This window comes from Pteropus medius, unplaced genomic scaffold, assembly GCF_902729225.1.
Source record: "Pteropus medius unplaced genomic scaffold, Ma_sr-lr_union100, whole genome shotgun sequence".
Classification (NCBI taxonomy): domain Eukaryota; kingdom Metazoa; phylum Chordata; class Mammalia; order Chiroptera; family Pteropodidae; genus Pteropus; species Pteropus medius.
Window position 1 is genome coordinate 4,959,591 of NW_024345861.1, and position 21,163 is coordinate 4,980,753.

General features: G+C 37.1%; 1 protein-coding gene across 4 annotated transcripts in view; it reads right to left on the bottom strand.

The window, feature by feature from the left end:
* LOC120612231 (uncharacterized) overlaps nt 1-21,163 on the bottom strand; it is a 65,598-nt gene that overhangs the window by 37,057 nt on the left and 7,378 nt on the right. For 2 of the 4 annotated variants that reach the window (XR_005655411.1, XR_005655412.1), the window contains exons 3-4: nt 19,074-19,212; nt 2,471-2,555 (exon numbers count right to left, since the gene is read on the bottom strand). Coding sequence is in view for 1 of the 4 variants with exons in the window: in XM_039874718.1 (XP_039730652.1) it covers nt 2,537-2,555; nt 19,074-19,212 (158 nt within the window). In the remaining 3 variants the exon portion in view is untranslated. The remainder of the gene's footprint in view (nt 1-2,470; nt 2,556-19,073; nt 19,213-21,163) is intronic. The other 2 variants (XM_039874718.1, XR_005655413.1) reach the window with 2 other exon arrangements.

The following is a 21,163-nucleotide window of genomic DNA, read 5'->3' on the forward strand; positions in this document are numbered from 1 at the left end:
GGAAGAAAAACATGAGAGTACAAATGCAAGTTCATTCTTTTAAATATCTGTAATTACATGAAAAAAGAGTGAATTTTTTCTTTTCCATTTGCATTTTGGAAAACTGCTGAAACAAACTAGCAAGCACCACCAATAAGTTTGTACGTATTTTCCAAAAACTTCTAGAGGAGATTTCTAGCTATATTAAATTAGAAGATTCATCTTCAGAAAAAGTTAGTATTTTTATTTCCACCCCATTCTCACCCCCACCCCCATTATTGGTCCAAACACCAACACTGAGCAAGTATGAACATATTTTATATAATGTGTACCAGAAAAGAAATTGTAAAATCGCTCTGTCACAAACTGAGGATGTGGGAATAAATCTGTTTCTGAGTCTTTCTTATAAAAAGATTTCATTTGTCAACATAACATCTTTTCTTCAAAACCAATGTTCTTCTTGTAAGAATGGAACCTCCAAGACAAAGAACTTTTATTAGAGGCTCCTTTTGTGAATTTCATTGAGGGCATAGTCTTATTCATAAGCACTTCATGGACACATGATGCAAAGCAAAATAATTCCCTCCCTAGATGTTGGGAAAAACATATGCCTCCATTCCTTTGCAGAACCAAAAAGAGACCTTTTCAATTTTTGTTAGCAAAGTCTACAGATCTTGACTCTCAAAAATACTATCTCCTTTGCCTCAACATATAAACATTCATTCCTTCTTAAAAAATCTCAGAGACTCTACTAATAAGAAAAAAGATGGAGCTAAATATGGGGATTATTCAGAGAAAAGAGCAGGCCCTTATATAAACTAACAGGTGAAAGCAAGAATACAGGAAGCCAATAGCAGGACAAACAGAGACTGAGGTGCAATCATTCATAGATACTTCATTGTCTGCTTATACCATCTTGACTGAGCTGTCTGTGGGCACAATTGCTTGGAGCACACTCCTAAAGCTAAGGTTGCCAAAATTCAAAATTTAGTTGCAGTTTCATGGTTTGACTTTTAGATCCAAAGAAACAACAAAAAACAGGTGGAAGTAGGTGGAAATCTAAACCAGTCACCTCAAAATTATCTTTATTTTATTTAAAAATGTTCGGTTTTTTTCCTAAAATAAAAGATTTTAAAATAAACTCAAAGCCTCTTATTTTCCTTTGATCCCTCTGACAAAGGCATGCGGCCAGAGGTATTCGTGGATGGGCGCTCTGAACACTGTTAAGGATTGCTGGAACACATGTGACATAGGAGCTATTATTAAAATAGAAAGGAATAGGTCCAAGTTCCCAAAGTGATGAAAATTAATTGTTATTATCAAACTTATTAAAAAGATATAATACACTATTTTTTAGCAATGGCCAAAGATTTGTCAAAATGTTACATTTAATCATTTAAGTATCACATCCTTCATAAATTTGCACCCTCAAAATTCATAGGAAGGAGCTCAATACTGTACTTCAATTGGGAGGCATCTCTGTACCTTTTTTAGCGGGGGTCAAGTATAGGACAGAGAGAAATTTTCATCCCAAATGGTTTGTAGCATTAACTTCTAAACAATTCAGTTTTAATTTCAGAAAATAAAAGAGAAATCAGAAGATGCCTAGACTGCAGAAAAAAAAGAAAAAGAAAAAGAAAAAGAAAGTCAAATACTGACCTAATAGAAGGATGGTTTTTTGGGAATATTTATTTTACAAAATTTGAATTGAATACCTCCTTTAAGAACCTTCTTTATGTTGAAGAGAAAAATAAGGATTCTTTTCAGAGGTAAGTTTGGCTTTCTTTATTAAGAAAGATTCTATGGGGCTCTCTTAGATAGCAGTACTAATAATTAAGTTGAAAAATATAGGTTAATGCCTGTAAACAATGACAAAAACTGGGTAAGGCAATTTGTCAAGCAAATATACCATTTATGTTATGAAAAAAATTAATTGGCACAAAGTCTTTCAATAACACTAAAAGGAAACTTCTTATAACATGATAGTTGAGCGCAAATCTTAGTCACTGGACATGCCTGAAGATAGTTCCATAAAATACCACACAGTATTACCAATATAGGACTAAACTTAAAGCACAATATTGTTATTACACAATTTATATAATAAACCCTGTCTTTTGGGAATTTAGAGTACATGGTACACTTTTTAGAGATAATTCTCTAATATTTATATTTTTAAATTTGATTACTAAATACAGCATAGAGTTTAAGGACAGTACCTGATGGTTTCAAATAAGTTCTGCCTCAATCATTGTTGAAAGAAGTAAGCAGTGTTAAGCAATAAGTTTCAAAAAAACTTTCTGAATTCTATAGAATTGAATGTCATGACCATTCTACTTACTGGCTATGAATATTATAAAACTGGTTGCTATTTTTAAAAATCAAGTTTAAAATGCAGTTATTCTTCATAATTAAATCATTCACATATGCTCTAAAAATTGCAATACTCAAGGATGGAAAATTTGAGGAAATTATAGGAAAATACTATTACCTGAAAAAGTAACTTCTTATAAATCTTACTTTTTATACCTGCTGCCATCTTGCTAGTCCAATATCTTCAAACCATCCACCTGTGTCTGGAAAATAAAATTATTTTAAATGGGTCACAATTTTTTGCTTTTTTGTTTGTTTGTTTGTTTGTTTGTTTTTGTCACCCAATTCTTTTCTAAAGCTAAATTAGAATTAATGCCAGAAAGAGAGCAAAAAAGAACACCAGAAACTGAAATAAAAGTAATTCTAGAAAAACACTGGGCAGCATTATGTTTACTTCATTTTCCAAACAACATATGATATAAAGTATCTGAAAATAAGTAACTTTCACATTCTTCCTGGAATTTCCCTGGCTACCAACGAAACTTGAGAATGACTTTACCAGAAAAGTGATCAAATAGGAATGTGAAGTCTTGGAATACTCCCAAATTCCAGTGTTTTATACCAAACCACTCATTCACTAAATATGATTAAGAGACAGGCTATCAATAATTAAGAGTGGTTAAGTTATAATCAGGTTGGTCGATCATTACCTGGCATAATGTAGCATCACTGAGACATTGTTTAGCTTTTTGATTCTGAAATGATTCAGGAATCATTATTTCTCTCTGCTAATAGGGCTGTTGAAAAGAAGTGGAATATCTGATTGTGGTGGATTCATGAATCTATCCTCCTTCCACCACAGCAGGATTCTTGGCTTCCTCTCCAACGTTCTTTAATTGCCCATATTTTAGACACAGGGTTTATTTCTCCTTCATTGTTCCTTTATCAATGGAAGGAAACTCATTGCACAGCTGCTTGCAAAATGGATGATCTATTTGAGTTTTATCTAGCTATGGACTTGAACACCAAATTCATGGGGATGTCAGGAGAATGATACCAACAGAAAGGTTTCCTGCCCTCCACCCTCTTTCTTTTTAAAAGATGTATCTCTTGTTCAGAATATCCACCAAACTTCTTTGTCTCAAGGGGATAAATCAATTCAATTGAATAATTTTTCATAAAGGAAGGAAGGAGGAAAAGAGACACACACACACACAGAGAGAGAGAGAGAGAGAGAGAGAGAGAGAGAGAGAGAGAGACAGGAGAGAAGGAGAAATCAAAAGAAAGAAAAAGAAAAGCTCAAATCTACCCTTTGGCGTTCACTCTGATTTCATGAAGCAGGGGAGACAGCTAGTCTTCGGTCTTCCTATGGCTTTTCAGTTTTCCTGATGTCTTTTCTCTCATCCTCTGCAGCTCTTGTTATTTTTTTTTTTTTTTTTTGTAGAAAGATCCAATAGCCTTAACAAAAGTGGCACATCCAGCAATTGCTGCTCCAAGTGTAATTTATTGGTGCCATGTAACACACAATGCTTTATCCATCTATAATATCGCCACCAGGACACCAGACCCCACTGTGGGAATGCCTCTCAAAGATGCTATGCAGAGGCTTCTGGCACCAAAGCCAGCTAGCTTAAGTGAATTAATTCCTATCTACCCAGGAAAAACTGGCGAGGAAGGAGTAGAGGAGGGAGGAGACTGGCAAAGCAACACCAAGGTTTTCACGTTCCTTTCAGGCAAAGGGAAAATTAGAAATTGATAGTTTATAATCTCCCTACCACACACCCCTCATATTAAAAATATATTTTACGTAAAATAAAAACTAAAAATGTGGCTAGGTTGACTAAAGAACGAAGATGTGAAAATGGCATGATAGAATAAGACAGATTAAACTAAAAAAAAAAAAATGATGCCCTTAGATTAATTGAGTAGTCAATGTTTTTTTTTTGTAATTTAAAAACAATCTTAAATCCACTAAATGTTCATTTACAACAGATGTATAATGAAGATCAACTATTTAAGAAGGAGAAACTGGAGGCAAATTTGCTTTTGATATACTCAATGAAACAAAAGAGAAAGAGGCTGCAAGTTACAAGTTGTTTCATGTGCAGCTAGCTAAAAAAGACTACTTTCATTTTTGAATGAAATACATTTGCTCAGGATGTTTTTCTTCCTTTTTAAAATGCTAACAATGATGCCAGCCTACAACTTCCTTTCTAGCTATATTGTTAATAAAGCCAGGAATATTTTTTAAGAATTAAAATTTTAAAACTTATAGATGTTGATTCTGACATAGGAACGAGGTATATATTTTTAAAAATCAGATGTCTGTCATTTCTTTAATATAAATAAACTATATGCCGCACAAGGCTTCCTATATGCCAGTCAACTATAACACTTTTATATCCAAAGTTATATTTTGCTCTTGAGAAGGCATGCCACTATTCTATTAGAAAGCTACGAATTAAGTGAAGGTAAAGGGTGGCTTGGAAAAGAATTGCAGATTAAATGACTTGTATCCTGCAAAAACAGAGGTATGCAATATCCAAAGCATCAGTGTTTCTTTACAACCTTGATTGTATAACAATGGGATTCTTGTTCTGGAAAAAGTACAAAAAAGCCTGGAACTTCCACAATGATATTTAGAAAAAGAAGCAACCATCAAACACAAGAAACAAAGTTCAGCTGAAACAGAAGACATTTGCCTTACTCCAGAGTATAGATTCACTTAGAAGAAGGAGCATCTGAATAGCCTACTAACTCTCTCTGCCCTTCACCCTAGGAGAGGTCAGCTTTTCTTCTCTAAGGCTGTCCATGTCTACTGATTTTCACATTTTCCTCTTCATTTGGAACAACAACAAGCAAATAAATGAAATACAATTTTATATAACCTCCTCCATATTAAAGCTTGGAAAGAAAAAAGTATTAATCTATATTACCTACTTTTGGCTCTAAATTTTTCCCCAAATTGATCTTTTTTGCCGTTTAGCCCTCTATCTACTCCCCTAAAAAGCCCCCACTTCAAGTCTCTCTCTCTTCTCCTTGCCTGTCCTCTTTCTTCTCTCTCTTTCTTTCTCTCCCTCTCAAGCACACATGTATGCATGCACACGTGCACACTCACATACATACAAACACATGCATGTACACATAACACATACTGCTGCTTGGTCCAATCTGGTTAATAACAACAGAATGACAAGCAACATCTGTTTGTAAAAGAGCCAAAATCAAACCTTAACATTTTTGGCTAGGTTCCTTCTTTCTTTTTCCCCCCAACTCTAAAAGGGGAGGAGGCAAAAAGGAGAAATAGTAAGGTTTATATTCAACATCAGCTCCAATGAGGCAGCAACTATACTCCCCCAGAGCCATTTCAAGGCAAAGCAATTTTAGGTAAAACCATTGCAGTATTTATGGTTGTCTCCCCTGAAATGAGCCGAGTCACATAAAATCCTACATACAGATTCTTAAGAGTCAGATTTTTTTCTAATAGCTTTATATTCATCTTCTGATTAGAATTACGGATCTTTTGTGCTTGTGTGTGTTGAGGTGGGCATGAAAGATAGAAAAGGAGAAGAGCATGACAGAAAAATAAAATAATAGAGAGGAAGAGAACTCTGCTGTTTCTCCCCTTTTATATCACACATACATACCTACAAACATAAAAACAGGCACATTTACACAAACATACGCCACACACAAGAACATGTACTAGGAGAGGCTGTGGCAGAAATCTGCACAGCTGTGGCCATCAGAAACAGGCTCTATCACTCCCCCATGGAGACTTGAATTTCTGAAAAGTTACCAACAGTGCACAAAGTCACAACGCAAAGGATCTACTAAACAGGGGAGGGGTTAGGGTGGGAGAAGAGTTGGTAAGGGAAAGAAAGGCTCGTTAACCAAGTGAAATAGTTTCACCCTCATAGAAGAGAAATAGGGGGACTGTTAGATACTCAACTCCTATTTCACTGAGGGTTTGGAAGAAACCCACACACATTAAGGGAAAAATAAATTCAGACAAGTTGCTAAGGAGACTTGTGTAAACTCCAAGCACAGACACATTTCTTGGCCTTTCCCCCTATGCTCCATCTTGTATTCTGATCACGCTGCTCTGCGGCAACGTTGCACCAACCTTCTGCATTAATCTTGGCCTTCACCGTGCAGACTGGCAAAGCACACTGGTTGTATATATCATCATCTTTCAAACCTAACAAGTTAAAAAGTGTCTGTATATGTGTGTATAACTAGTTGGAGGGAGAGAGTAGGATAATTTAATTTGAATTTTTAAAACATAGGTGTTGAACAAAGAAGAATACTTAGATTTCGTGTTTGGGAGGCTTTGTTTTTGGGAGGCAGGGGTAGGTAAAACATCTACCTTTGGAAATTTCCCTTTGCCTGTGGATTTCATCTTTTCTCTATGCCCTTGCCTTTTCCCCTTCCCACATCCCCAATTAAAATTATTTGTCTCTGGCAGAGGTAAATAGTGCCTGAATCATTGCAGATACCCTGTAGGGGCCCAGGCCTCTGCAGAAGGCAGTGTACTACACAAAGTGGAAGCCTATTCCCCTGCTCAGGAAGGTGTCCCAGTGAGATCAGCTTTTTGAAAACAAACTAGGACAATTCATAAACCTCTAAACCAAACGTGTTTAGATTCTAAAACAGCCAGAATTTCAGAGAAGAGACTCCAAACCAATATCTGTGCTCAGGAGCAGAAAATTCACTCCATAATGACACACCTTCAGCAGGAGCTGATATGTATCAATATTTGATTTAGGGGAAATTTTAACATTTTCTTTCAAGACAGAGTTGTTTGTAGTGTAGAAGCCAATATTTTTCTTTTTCAGCCTCCTGTATTAAAATTTCTAAAATATTCCCCAGGACATAGGGGGTTAGACAATAAATACCTTTAATTATTGCTCAGGGTGCTGGGGCAAACCAAAGTTAGGGGTGTGTGCGTGTGTGTGTGTGTGTGTGTGTTTATATGCGTGTGCGCATGTAGTTCCCTGCTTTGCAATCATGAACGGAAGAGTAAGACACACATCAAGGTAGCTGGATGTTGGCATCTGCATGTTCTCTTCCCAAATTCAAGAAGTTCACAATGTCTGGCCACCAGCCACAACAGAAAAGTTTCAGTGAGGGATAACCTACCAAACCTGCTGCTGTTTTAGTCACAATCCTCAGGGGTGGCCATGGGTCAGGGAATTTGGTAAGAGGATGGGAAAAGTTTCTGCATTCAGTGCATAGGTCTGGGATTATCTCTTCATGCTCCAAGAAGGCTATTCCAGCTTCCATTTCTTCCCTTTGCCAAACATTATTTGGTTTTCACACTTCAAAGCTAAAGCAAGCTGTACTGCCTCAGTTAAAGTAAGGCAGTCAGGCGATTCATGCTGGCAAGATGAAGATTTTGCTCCCGCCATTCACAGAGAAAGACATTATCCTGCAACTAACCCTACTTGCCTACCCTTTACATGATTCCATGAAAGCAAGCTCTAGATTTTAGGGAAAGGGGCATCATTGGAGTTCTTTATGATCTTTTTTACCTACAAAGTATATTCTCAGATGTTTTGTGGCACTAAGCCATTATGATTCAATGAAAATGAAAAATGAACCCTGATAAAGAAAGTAAGATGGGCCTATCCCAGCAGGTAACTGAAAAATTACCCTGTGCCTGATTGGCCAAGTGACACCTGCATTTTCTCATTCGTCCAGCAAGCTTCCTTAGCCTGAATCCCAGGAAATCCTACCTAGTCACCTGTTGGCCTAATTGTCCTTCCTGCTAGCAACAAGAGGCTGTTTCATCCTAAAGTAAAGATATATTTGCTAGGATACTGTAGGATCCTATATCATCTAAGAGAAGAAATAAATTACATGATCAGTGCAACAACTAGTCCTATAAGAAAGGATTCTTTCCATCTAGATAGTCAACAACAACAATAACAAAAATTCTACCCTTTATAAGTTGTCTTACCGCTTTCTCAAATTCCCAAAGTACAGAAAACATATTAGACACCTTTTATTATATCACCCCCTGTCTTCTCTTCAAACCTGCCAGTCCTCTGTGGAAAAAGGAAAGATACCAGTAAATAAATCATTAACATGGCAGGTTAGTCTGGATGAAAGACTGCATTGGATGCATAAAGAGCCAACTCAGATGACTTTCAGTAAAAAATACAGCTTTCCACATTATATTGGAAAATCTTTAAGGAGTCTTTTCTTTGAGATGAAGAAAGAAAAATGGCCATATAAATAGTGTCTGGCAAACTAAAATGTTGCCCAGACACACTTCGAAGCATAAAGTAATATAACTTCTATTTTTAACATGGATTTTTTAAGTATTTGCTTTACAAATCTCTCACCTTTAGCTTTGAGGTCGAAGAGCACATATTTTTCACATTTTATAAAATTACCTTCCCTTAATCCACCCTGAAATTCAGTCTTATGCCCCACACAGAGAAGAATGTTTTCTTTCTTTATCTTTCATGAGCTAATGCTTCAGATCACAAAATGTTTTACGTGTCAGTTAGTAATTGTCTCCTAAGTCCAGTTGGTACTAATATTGCGGTAGAGAGTTGACAACGAGAAAAGTTAAGTGTCTTTCCAAAGCTCATATATTACTGTAATGCCAACACTAAACTGGACAGAAAGCTTAGGTCAGGCTGGAGGAATTTGGTGGTGCCCCTTCTCTCATTTTGCCTTATTTGTCAGTCAGCCATTTTGAATCACCTATAATCCCAAGATATAGAAAATACTGGCCACATAGCAGCTGCCATCTTGGGGAATCCCAAAGAATAGGCAACTAAATGCTCATATCTGAGATTGACATCAGAGGTCAATTAAGGTTGAGAAAGGTCTCCAGCAGTGTGTTCTAGTCAAGCCAATCCAACTATAACTCTGATCATGAGTGACATATAAGTCACAATTTGGTTCTGCAAAATGATTTTAGTCTATTTACACTTAGACTAAAGTCCATCTAACCGTTACCTGAGGTAACTGTTATTGCTCACTGAAATTTTATTTGTTTTCACCTATGGGATGGGAGAGGATAAATGTAAGATTTGAAGAGAGGACATCAAGTTCAAGGTATCCTGTGTAAAATGTTTACATATTTTCTATGTATTTCCAAGGCATGTGGTTATTAAAGTTCAATTTAAAAAGTACTAGTGTTCCTCAGGGGGCATTCAAAGTAGTTAAGCTCATTCTCTTGGATAGGGTTAATATTCATAATATAATCACATATCTGTATTTTTATCTCACATAAGTAATTTATTTTTGACATTTAATATAGACCAGACAACACCTCGTAGATGGCTCATAAAAGCAGGATCATATTTCCCATTTAATTCTGCGTGGTAGACAAGAATAGGTAGGGTGTGTCTTGAATCTTGAATCTCAACTAAATAATTTGTAAATAGAAAGTCTGGCAAAAGCCACACAGTCCAAAACTCCTTCTTTAGATACTTAAATTATGCCTTGAAGAATTCAAAAAGCCACCTTTTACAATTTTATTTTATTTTATTTTTTTGATTAATTCCTTTATGTCAACTCTGACTGGCTGGTAGGGGCTGCATTGAGTACAAACTGAAAAGGATTATGAAATTCTATCTGATTTCAATAGGAAAGAGTTTTATGAGCACTCAGAAAGCTATCACTGTCATGGGGGAAGTCGGTTAGGGATGAAAGAGATGTACCAAGTATTTGCCATTTCTGAGTGACCGCAGACTCTTCTTATATCAGCATTTCTTTGTCTTCCTCATGACAAGGGAGAAGAACTGTTCAACAGCCTCTCCGTGGTAAATTTTTGAATTCTTAGAAGGTATATTGTTGTTATTATATATCTGGACATTCTAGCTAATAAAGAAGGAGTTCTAGTTGATTTTTCCTTTGCATGAAATAAGTCTTAAAATTTTTACTCATACAATCTTTAGAATAAAGACTTCTCCCCAGGCAATACAACAGGACTAGATGAGCATTACCATTTCTCCAGGGAAGCTTGGGAGGTTCCTGGTGCTGGCTGAGGGCAAACCAGAGCAAGGGAAGGCACTGTGATGAGACCTGCATGCATCCCATCTTACAACATAGAATTTGCCAAGCTCCCTCTTTTTATGAGGCTAGACAACTGTGACTGAACAGGACCTAAAATCAGTAGACTTGTCCTTTATTCAGGACAATCATTCACAGACAGACTTCACCAGAAAACTTTAGTCTCTGAGGAAGCTTCATCATTGTAAGTGAGGTCACTATAAATTCATAGATTCACTAATAAACTCCTGCCACTCAAAAAGGTAAATTTAGTCTATGGCCCAAGTAATTAAATTTCCTTTTCAGAAACAGAGGTCTAAGGGGACTGCATCAGAGACTTTCTCATTTCTACTGATGTAGCTTTCTCTGCAGAATTCTATGTTTTGAGTTGTGAAATCCACCTTCCGAGAGACAAAGTGGGATTCTTTCAAAGGGCAAGTGGATACTAATTCTAACCTGCGGAGAAGCCAGCTTTATTTTCCGATTTATGATATGAGATAGAGGATACTTTCCCACCCTCAGCCTTAAGAAACTAGGCATAAGAGCCTGTAAAAGGTAGGGATCTTCTAATCATTGAAGGGAGGTCATCAATTCTTTCTTGACTGAGTCAAATAGACAGACTCATTACCTAGTTCTCCAGAAGTTAGACCATTACCTAGTCCATCCTCTGTCACCACAGAGGACTACAAATGGGTTCTACAATTCCTTCTCACTTCAATACACTTGGCAAATGGACAGGAAGGGTCAGGACTGCCAGATGTTTTCAGTGAACCTGTGTACATACAGTGAGGGATTAAGATCAAATCACTGATGAGTTTTCCTCATGGACTTGGAGCTCCCAGCAGAACTGGTGACCACAAGAGAGAGAAATCTCAACCTTTGAGTTAGGGATTTTCAAGAAGACCTAAAGGCTCGCCCTCTAAGGGTGAAGCCTGGTTTGAGCTCAGAAATAAAATACAATACAAACTCTGAAAAAAGTTTACATAAGATCTCCTAGGTATCAGAAAATTAAGAAAAATTCCATCTGGGAGCCAGGTGAACATCATAACATTGGTTTTTGCACATCTGTAAGACTTATTAGTGCTCATCAGCCTGTGGACTGATTTGCGACTGCAGTTACACTAAAGGGGCCATGGCGATATGAGAGCTAACATATGGCTTCCCCACCCCTTGCTAAGAGCTTTCTTTGAGGGGATGAGAGCAAAGGGATCACAAGCTCAAGGGTATCCTTTATCCTAAATTATTACCACCATCCTTGTGTAGAAGTACAATCATATGTCTCCTCAGCTACTGCTTAGTTTCCATGAGTTTGCAGATAAAGAGGTTGATATCTTGCTGCTGAAACCCAGAGCTGGATTTTCTTCTTAGCATGTTCATAACCCCTCTAGACCCATGGCCCTGAGAAAGAGAAACACTTGCTCCCTAACTGCTTTTGTTACAACATATGGCCTACTGTCCTCACTAATGTTAATATGATGAAATTCCTATTTAAATGTCTTATCAGAGGGTTCTAAAATGGTACTGGCCCCAATGTGCTTTTTTTTTCTCTCTCTCTTAGATCTCTGCTTTTACTAGAGTCCTATTTCCCTGCATACATATAACTCACAAATGGGCTGTGCCAGATGGGCTCTTAATCATAGTAATCAGCTGAGAAATTAAATTTTGTAAAATCCAGCTAGTCTCCTGAATTGTCTCATTCGAGATCAGGGCCTGAGCTGTCACAATGTCCTATGTGAGACCCAGGGTGCCTTTTAAAGAAGGGTCAATGTGATGGACCCAGTGTGGGCTTCAAGCTTTATGATCATTTGTGTTTCTTCCTCAGAAAATGACTGCAGCTCAATTCAATTTTGTTTACATTCTGATGGCTGCTATTAGTACCTCCTATTTAGAGAACATACACCTCATCTTGGAGGAGCTCGAAACATTTACAAAAATTAACCAAGCCTTACAACAGCCCTGTCAAGTAGCCAGAAACTAGATATTAGTATTTCATTTCAGAAGAAGAAATAGAGCTATTAAGAGAGAAAATTTCTTTGCCCTGCCCTGTAGATAGGACCCATGGCTCACTCATTTCCAGGGCTCATCTGAACCTTCCTAATGAAGTGGTATTTACTTACACTGTACTCACTAGCTTATTACTCTAATATTTTTCACAAACACAAACACACATACATAATGCCATAAGATCTTGGCGTGCAAATCATATCTTCTTTCTTTCTATAAATCTCCCCACAAGTTTCCTCTAGTGGGTGATCAATACATGAGATTGATTGATTTGTAATAAACCTATACTTCTTTCTAGAGTGGCTTTCTCCCTCTCTGCCCGAAGACTCCTAGCTTCTTCCCAGATGTTGCTGAGGTTCTATCAGCAGGTTCTATCAGCAGCTAGATTTTGATCCTGTAGTAACCATCAAAGCTCTTATCTCAGTCTATTACAATTATTAGAAAGCATAATAGTGGGGGGGAAAAATAACTCTGTAGTCTTTGAGACAGATATGCCTCCATTTGAATCCTAATTCTGCCATTGTAACACTGTGGACAGGTAATTAACTTTCCTCTATCTCCTCATCTGTAAAACAGGGGTAATATTACTTTGGAATCCATCATGGGACTAATTGCAATAGAAGAAAATATAAACAACTTAACATTTGTCTGTATGTAAATGGTCAAATACATGATGGTACATCAATATTGGGAAATACTCCGTAGCTGTTGTAAAGATTATAAATATATAAAGAAAGAACAAAGAAATACTTCTAAGACATATTAAGTGTGAAGAACAAGTTGCAGAGAATATATATAATTCTCTATATATGAAAAACTTCCGAATTATGTTATTATTATATATGGACTTACTTAAAGCTAAGGAATGAGAAAAGTGAGTAAGATAAATTGTATGAAGCATGTATAAATAAAGTGTTCCAAAATGGGAGCTACAACTTTTGCTATGTATAGGTTCCTTGGTGGTGGAGCTGTGTTTTAATCTTAGTATCATATCTAGCTCCTGGCACAGTACCTGGCACATCATATGGGCTGATTTATTGAGTGAAAAAATAACTTTGAATGAATGATGCAATCAGAAATTAATTGTTGAGTCAGGAAATAAAAGCACTAATGTGAATCGCAGAGTCATGTTTTGTTTGGAATGTTTTTAATGTAGAGAAGCAGCATAGTCCTTTGCGAAGAAATTAGTCTGAGAGTCATTGAGGCCTAGATTCCAGATTAGTGTTTCTTAAAGTGTGGTCTCAGGCCCCTCCAGCTGACACATTACCCAGGAGGCTTATTAATCATATAGATTCCTGGACCCATCCCTGATCTGAATCAGAATCTCTGGATTTGTGATACAGGAATCTGTTTTATAACAATTTCCTTTTTATCTGTAGATCAAAGTTTGAGAATCATTGCTTTAAATCCTGTTCTGCCTTCCTGTTTGACTTTGGACAAATCACTAACCTTTCCAGACCTCAGCTCCTTTTCTATATTATAGGGGCTGGATCTTAAATGCCCTTTTAATTTGTAAAATTATATGCCTATGACCAATCTAATTCCCTGCCTTTAGGTAGGCCTGTATATAAGCCATATAAGATGGACTAGTTAAACCTGGTTTGAGTTGTCTTTGGGTCTCTGATCTGTCATTTAGATACTTTTCAAATTCTGAAGTGCTTATTATTTCCTCTTGCTCCTCATACTCTTTAATTAGTAAAACCAGCTAGTAAGGACGTTCTCTGAGCATTGGTTCTTAATGATCAAAATACACAATTTTTATATTTTAATATATTTGTGTTTAATTATTATATATTAACATAATTACTATAAAATAATATAGAAAATACACACACACAGTTAAGGGAAGGTGGCATGAAGACCTTGGAATGGATATGGAAAACAATGTTAAGAAAGATTACTGAAGAAGGTCAATAAAATGTCTCTCTTTGGCCTTGAGTATGGATGGAAATAAAAGAATATGTTCAGTCATTTTCATGGAAATTAAAAGCCAAGAATACAGATGGCTAAGTTGAAGAGGGACTCTCTAGCATGCCCTATGTGCAGCAGGCAAGAAATGGCAAGTGATAGCATCCTCTAATAAATTCCAAAGGTTTTCAGAAGACAGGATCCAAAACCAAATTAACCCCTCCTTTAGTCTTCAGAAGAATTTCTTAGAGTCACCAAGAAGTGGCCCTAAGTTTTAATAAGAATACTTTGAAAGAGGTTTTTACCTAAGCCAAGGACTTTGAAGTCAATGAATCTGTAGTTAAGTGTCCTCCACCCTATTAGTTATGATCTTAGGTGACTTCCTTAGTCATTTGAAGCCTCAATTTCCTTATCTACATAAAAATAATAATAATAATAATAAAAATGAAATCTATTTCACAAGATTATTGAAAGAATTTCAAAAGTTAAATGAAATAATGCATGTGAAAGTACCTCACCTTGTACCCAGGGTATATTAAGCCTTAGGCCAATATTTAAAAAACAACATCCCTCTTCCTATGATGGTATAGCAGATAATTGTCCTTTGAGCCTGTCTTATCTTCTTCACAGAAGTCTGATAGAGTGGTGATTTAGGACTTCAAGGGGGTCACGCTTTTTGAAATTCTCAAATTGTTTTAATTTTAGTTTCTATTTTATTCAGCTCTGTTTCTTATTCTCTTTAATGATTAAAACCAATTCATACGCATGCATGGTGAGTTTTTTTTCTCAAAAAATAAACTCTAAAGACCTTTTTAGAGGCACCTTGAAATAAGTCTTACAAAAGGAAAGCCAAATTTGTTGATGTCAGCACCATCAATGATTTGAGGCTGATGAAATCCCCTGGCCTAGGACACTGCATGGCACGTAGTAAGTACCAAATAAATATACAAAAAAATGAACACAAGATCTAAAGCTTTTAGTCATTTTAAAACAGGAAATAAAGTTAAATTTTTTAAAGGTTGACAGTGTATAGATAGTAGAGATGGAAGGCTAAATCTGAAAATTCATTGGTAATCTTAGTTGAGAGTGAAACAAGTCACCTGTCAATAAGTTAGCCTCCAATAACCTAGATTATTGGAGTTCTTTAGATATTTTCACATTTATATTAAACTCTCACTCTGTCACCTCCACAATATCAAGTTCTTCAAAAAAGTTCTGAGAAAGAGAGTTAAAATTCCAGAATTTAAACACCATCTTTGGAATTCTTTGGACCTAAAAACAAGGACTGACTAGGAGCCCTTAGATTTGATCTCTTTCTTACTGTCCTCATTCCTTTCCTTTCTCACTCTTACTCGCTTCTGCTTATGAATGTTCACTTCATTTTCAGGTATGAGTCAGACTCTGCACCTTCTTAGAAGCAAGTTTCACACCTTTCTTTCTTGCTGGCATGTGCCTAGCCTTGGCATTGTGTTGAGCACATAGTAAATAGTATGGAAAAAATGTTATATAAATTATATATCAGCTCAAAGTATCAGGGAGAGTCCATACCAAGGGGAAAAACTCATTGTTTTACCTTTATCAGCCATACCAGTCGTCTCTACAGTACCCCACTATTTCCTATTGCTAGGTGTATATTATTCTAAATAGTTCATGTATTTGTTTGTTCACTACCCCATGAGCTGTGAAAGTCTCCAGATCGGGTTAACATCTTCCTCCTCTGTATCCTCCCACAAACTACCACTTCAAATCTACACCCACAGTGTTTGATGATTTACTAAGAATGGCTTCTTGACTCAGAACTAACATGATTGTTACAACCCACTCTAGACCTCCCAAGGAAGTAGTGACCATGCCTCCCTCATGTTGGCATATAGTCTAATACCTGACCCATCAAAGATTCTCCCTAAATAGGAAGGCAGAGAAGCAATAGAAATGAATTAAACTTAAAAGAAAAAATCCAAATATTTTGTGAAGTCAAATATGCAGCAAAATAAATGAATGTACTTTTGTATTCATTCTATCCTGCATTCATTCAACAAATAGTTATTGAATGCCTACTTCGTGCCAGCAATTGAACTTGGCACCAGTGACTTACAGATAAATTATAAATGAGTGAGAATGCATGGAATGTCCACTCTAGTAGGGAAGATAGATGATACACAAGTGATTGCATGTGTTCTGGTGTTGCCAATGGGTGAAGAGAAAGTACACTACTTCTTGTAGAGGTGCAGAGGAGGCATGAAGGAGACAGTGAATAACCAGGGAGAAATAAGGAAAGGAAAGAGGAGATTAAAGAATAGTCAACAAAATTCATCTGTGCCTGCAGCAAGGAACTTCTTGTAAAGACAAATGTATTCAGGACATTAGTCACTCTTTAAACTAATGGTTTAGTGTGATGACAAACTCTGTATAGCAGACATCTTTTATGCACAGTGATATTGACATGCATTCAGCCAAGAAACCCCAACATTCTCATTTGACTGACTCATCTGACAAACTACTTGATCAAATGCCTAAGATCAACTGTGGGCTGACTTCCTTGACCTTGGCACTTACACAGGAGCTGTTTCAGTTGTTTTAACAAGTACTGGGAAGTGGTAAGCTGCTGTTTCTCTTGATTTTCAGAGAGTTACTTGTTGACTTGCACCGGGCATTCAAAATACCATTTTGTATCCGGGAGTCAAGCTCAGTAGGAAAGAGTGGTGGGAATATAGGATGATGAAGAAAGGCATTTGAGAAATTATCAAAACAGAAGCATAGGCAGTTAAACACTACGTAAAGTTATTTGACAAAAGGACCCAGAAATGAGTTATAACATTGACTTAGAATTAATTCAAAATGTCATGGTATTGGCAGAAAAACACACAGACCGGTGGAACAGAATCGAGAGTCCAGAAGTAAACCCATGTTTATATGGGCAAATAATTTTTGACAAAAGAACCAAAAACAAACGGTGGAGAAAGGAAAACCTCTTCAATAAATGGTGCTAGGAAAATTGGAAAGGCACTTTCAAAAGAATGAAACTAGACTGTTGTCTATCACCACATACCAAAATTAACTCAAAATGGATTAAAGACCTGAATATAAGACCTGAAACAATAAATTGCATAGAAGAAAGCATAGAAAATAAAGTTATGGACCTTGGACTTAAAGAGGATTTTATGAATTTGACCTTAAAGGCAAGGGAAGTAAAAGCAAAAATAAATGAATGGGACTACATCAAGCTAAAAAGCTTCTGTTCAGCAAAAGAAATCATCAACAAGATAAAGAGACAATCATCTAAATGGGAAAATATATTTGCTAGCAATGCCTCTGATAAAGGCCTAGTATCCATAATATACAAAGAACTCATATAACTCAATAACAACAAAGAAACAAATGATCCGATCAAAAATGGGCGGAGGACCTGAACAGACATTTCTTCCAAGAAGACATACAAATGGCCAACGAAGATATGAAAAATGCTCAACATCGCTAGCTATTAGGGAAATGCAAATCAAAACCATAATGAGATACCATCTCACACCTGTTAGAATAGCTGTTATCAACAGGACAAGTAATAATAAGTGTGGGAGAGAATGCAGAGAAAAAAGAACTCTCATACACTGCTGGTGGAACTGCAAATTGGTACAGCCACTCTGGAAAACAATATGGAGTTTCCTCAAAAAACTAAGAGTTTTTCTGCCATATGATCCAGCAATCCCTCTACTGGGTATTTACCCCCAAAGATTTGAAACCCATATCCGAAAAGATATTTGCATTATTCATGGCGGCCAGGATACGGAAGCAACCAAAGTATCTTATAGTAGATGACTGGATGAAGAAGCTGTGGTATATAGATTTACAATGGAATATTACTCAGCCAAAAGAAGAGATGAAATACTGCCATTTGCAACAACATGGATGGTCTGAGAGATAATCATGCTAAGTGAAATAAGGAAGGCAGAAAAAGCTGAAAACCACATTATATCACTTGTATGTGGGATATAGACCTAAAGGGAAAAATGAACAGGACAAACAAACAAAGACTCATAGATATAGACAATAAACTAGTGGTTACCAGCGGGAAGGGGGAGGTGGGAGAGGGGAGATAGATGGAGTAAAAGGTGTCAAATATATGGTGACTGAAAGAAATCTAACTATGGGCAGTGAACACATAATGCAATACATATATGCCTTACTGTTGAATTGTACATCTGAAACTTACTGGATTTCTTTAATCAATGTCACTACAATAAAAATAAATTTAAGAAATAGAAAAGAAGAAAAATCAATTCAAAATCAAGTGCAATTACTTTGAATATCAAGATGGGTAAGAGGAAACCAAGGTACTCTAGAATTTGGCCACGTACAAACCTTCGATCTGGAACTTATAAGTCCATTCCTATTCTACCTTTTTCACCTCCTGTGACCATCTTGGCCTGCCAAATACTATAAGTGCAGTCTTAGGCCATGATCTCCACATCTGTAAAATGGAACCTTCGCTGTTGTATGAATAAGGAATATTGGAGGGGCCCTAAGCTCACACATGTGGATATGCAAGTGAGTGTCTCTCTGTGTTTGTCTGTACAGAAAAGGAATTTAAGGACTTCTGGTCAAGACAGCAAAGTAAGTAAACATGGTGCTTGCCTCCTCCCATGACCACATCAAAATTACAATTAAATTGTAGAACAACCATCCTTGAGTATTGCCCAAAGATTAGCTGAAGAGAACTCTTATAACTAAAGATATAGGGAAGAAGCCAAAACAAGACTGGTAGGTAGGGCAAGATGCAGAATGGGCTATCTCCACATCCATGTGTAGTGGTCCTCTTAAAGAACCCATGTGAGGGCTCACTTGCTGACAGATGTACTTACTTTGAGCTCCAGCACGGCAGCAACTTGAAAAGCACCAGGGACATACAGGGAGGAACTGAACTGTCTGGCTTCAGATCGAGAGTTGAACGGGCAGCTTTCTCTTCCATTCTGTTTCTTTGCTGAGTCTTCCTCACCCAGCCTGCAAGTGCACACAGGTGCCAAATCTGAGTCTCCATCAAACTGGCTCTAACTTGATGATTCCCTGAGAACCCGTCCCAACCAACTGGACCATAGACCCAAACCTATTTCAGCGACTGATACTCAGAAGCAGCTGGCTTACACCTACACTGTGGACTTTCCTAAAATTTCTGAAAGTACACAAAGCCTTGACAATCAGTGACTGGCTTTGTGATGCCCTGTACCTCTTGCTAAGTGACCCTAAGCCCAGCGCTAGTGGCAGTTTACCTTGGTTCACAGCATAGCCTCTCCCAGGTGCCTCCAAGCCCAGCATAGGCAGCTAGCAACCACAGATCACTTTATAGCTCTTACAAGGTGGCCCTGTGGCAGGCTCAAGCAGCAGCTGACCTTAGCCTGCACCAGGGCCCCTCCCAAGAGGCCCCAGAACAACACAGCTGGTGACCAGCTTCAGACCCAATTAGCTCCACAAACAATATACCCAAAAGATGAGCTCAGCAAGCAATAGAGACCTCCTATAGTGAGTCCTACTCTGTGGGGTTAGCACCCACACAATAGCTTGACCACTATAGTCAGAGTAAGTCATCATAGCCAGTCAGCCTGAGACTCAATTGCACCCACATGCCAACAGCAATTAAGACTCAACTACAAGAAGGCACACACTACTCACATAGGGGACACCGCTGGAGAACCCAGATCAGGTGACCAGGGTGACTGCACCACTGGGCCCCACAGGACAACTACAAAAGGCCTCCCTGGCAAGACTGGGAGATGTAGCAGGTCTACCTAATACATAGAAACAAACACAAGGAGGTAACTAAAATGAAGAGACAAAGAAATGTATTCCAAAAGAAAAATTAGGACAAAACTCCAGAAAAAGAACTAAACAAAATGGAGACAAACAATCTACCAGATGCAGGGTTCAAAACACTGGTTATAAGGATGCTCGGTGATCTCAGTGAGAATTTTGACAAAGAGATATAAAACATAAAAATTGAGATAGAAAACATAAAAAAGAATCAGTCAGAAATGAAGAATACAATAACTGCAATAAATACATTAGAGGATAGTTTAAGTGGCCTCTGGGACAACCTCAAGCATAACAACATTCACATACCAGGAGTCCCAGAAGGAGAAGAGAGAGAGCAAGGAATTGAAAACCTATTTGGAGAAATAATGATTGAAAACTTGCTTAATCTGGCAAAGGAAATAGACATTCAAGTCCAGGAAGTACAGACAGTCCCAAACAAGATAAATCCAAAGAGGCCCAAACCAAGACACATCATAATTAAAATGCCAAAGGTTAAAGACAAAGAGAGACTCTTAAAAGCAGCAAGAGAAAAGCAATTAGTTACATAAAAGGGCGCTCCCATAAGACTACCATAAATAATTTTTTTACAAATATGGTACATATATACAATGGATTATTACTTGGCCATAAACATATAAAATCTTATCATTTGTGACAACGTAGATGGACCTATAGGGTATTATGCTAAGTGAAATATGTCAGACAAAGAAAGAAAAATACCATATGATTGCACTTATTTGTGAAATCTAAAAAACAAAATAAATGAACAAACAAAACAGAAACAGACTCATAGATACCAAGAACAAACTGATGCTTGCCGGGTGGCAGGATTAGGGGGGCTCAGTGAAAAAGGTGAAGGGATTAATAAATACAAATTGGCAATTACAGAATAGTCACGGGAATGTAAAGTACAGCATAGGGAATATAGCCACTATTATTGTAATAACTATGTATGGTGTTAGGGGAGTAATAGATTTATCAAGAGGATCATTTCTTAAGTTATATAAATGTCTGACCACTATGATGTACTGAAACTAATATAATATTGAATGTTAACTGTAATTGAAAAATTTTTAAAAAGGAATGCAAGGAAGTGAGAAAATAAATCTTCAAACAGAGTACTCCTTATCACCTAGAATGTCTT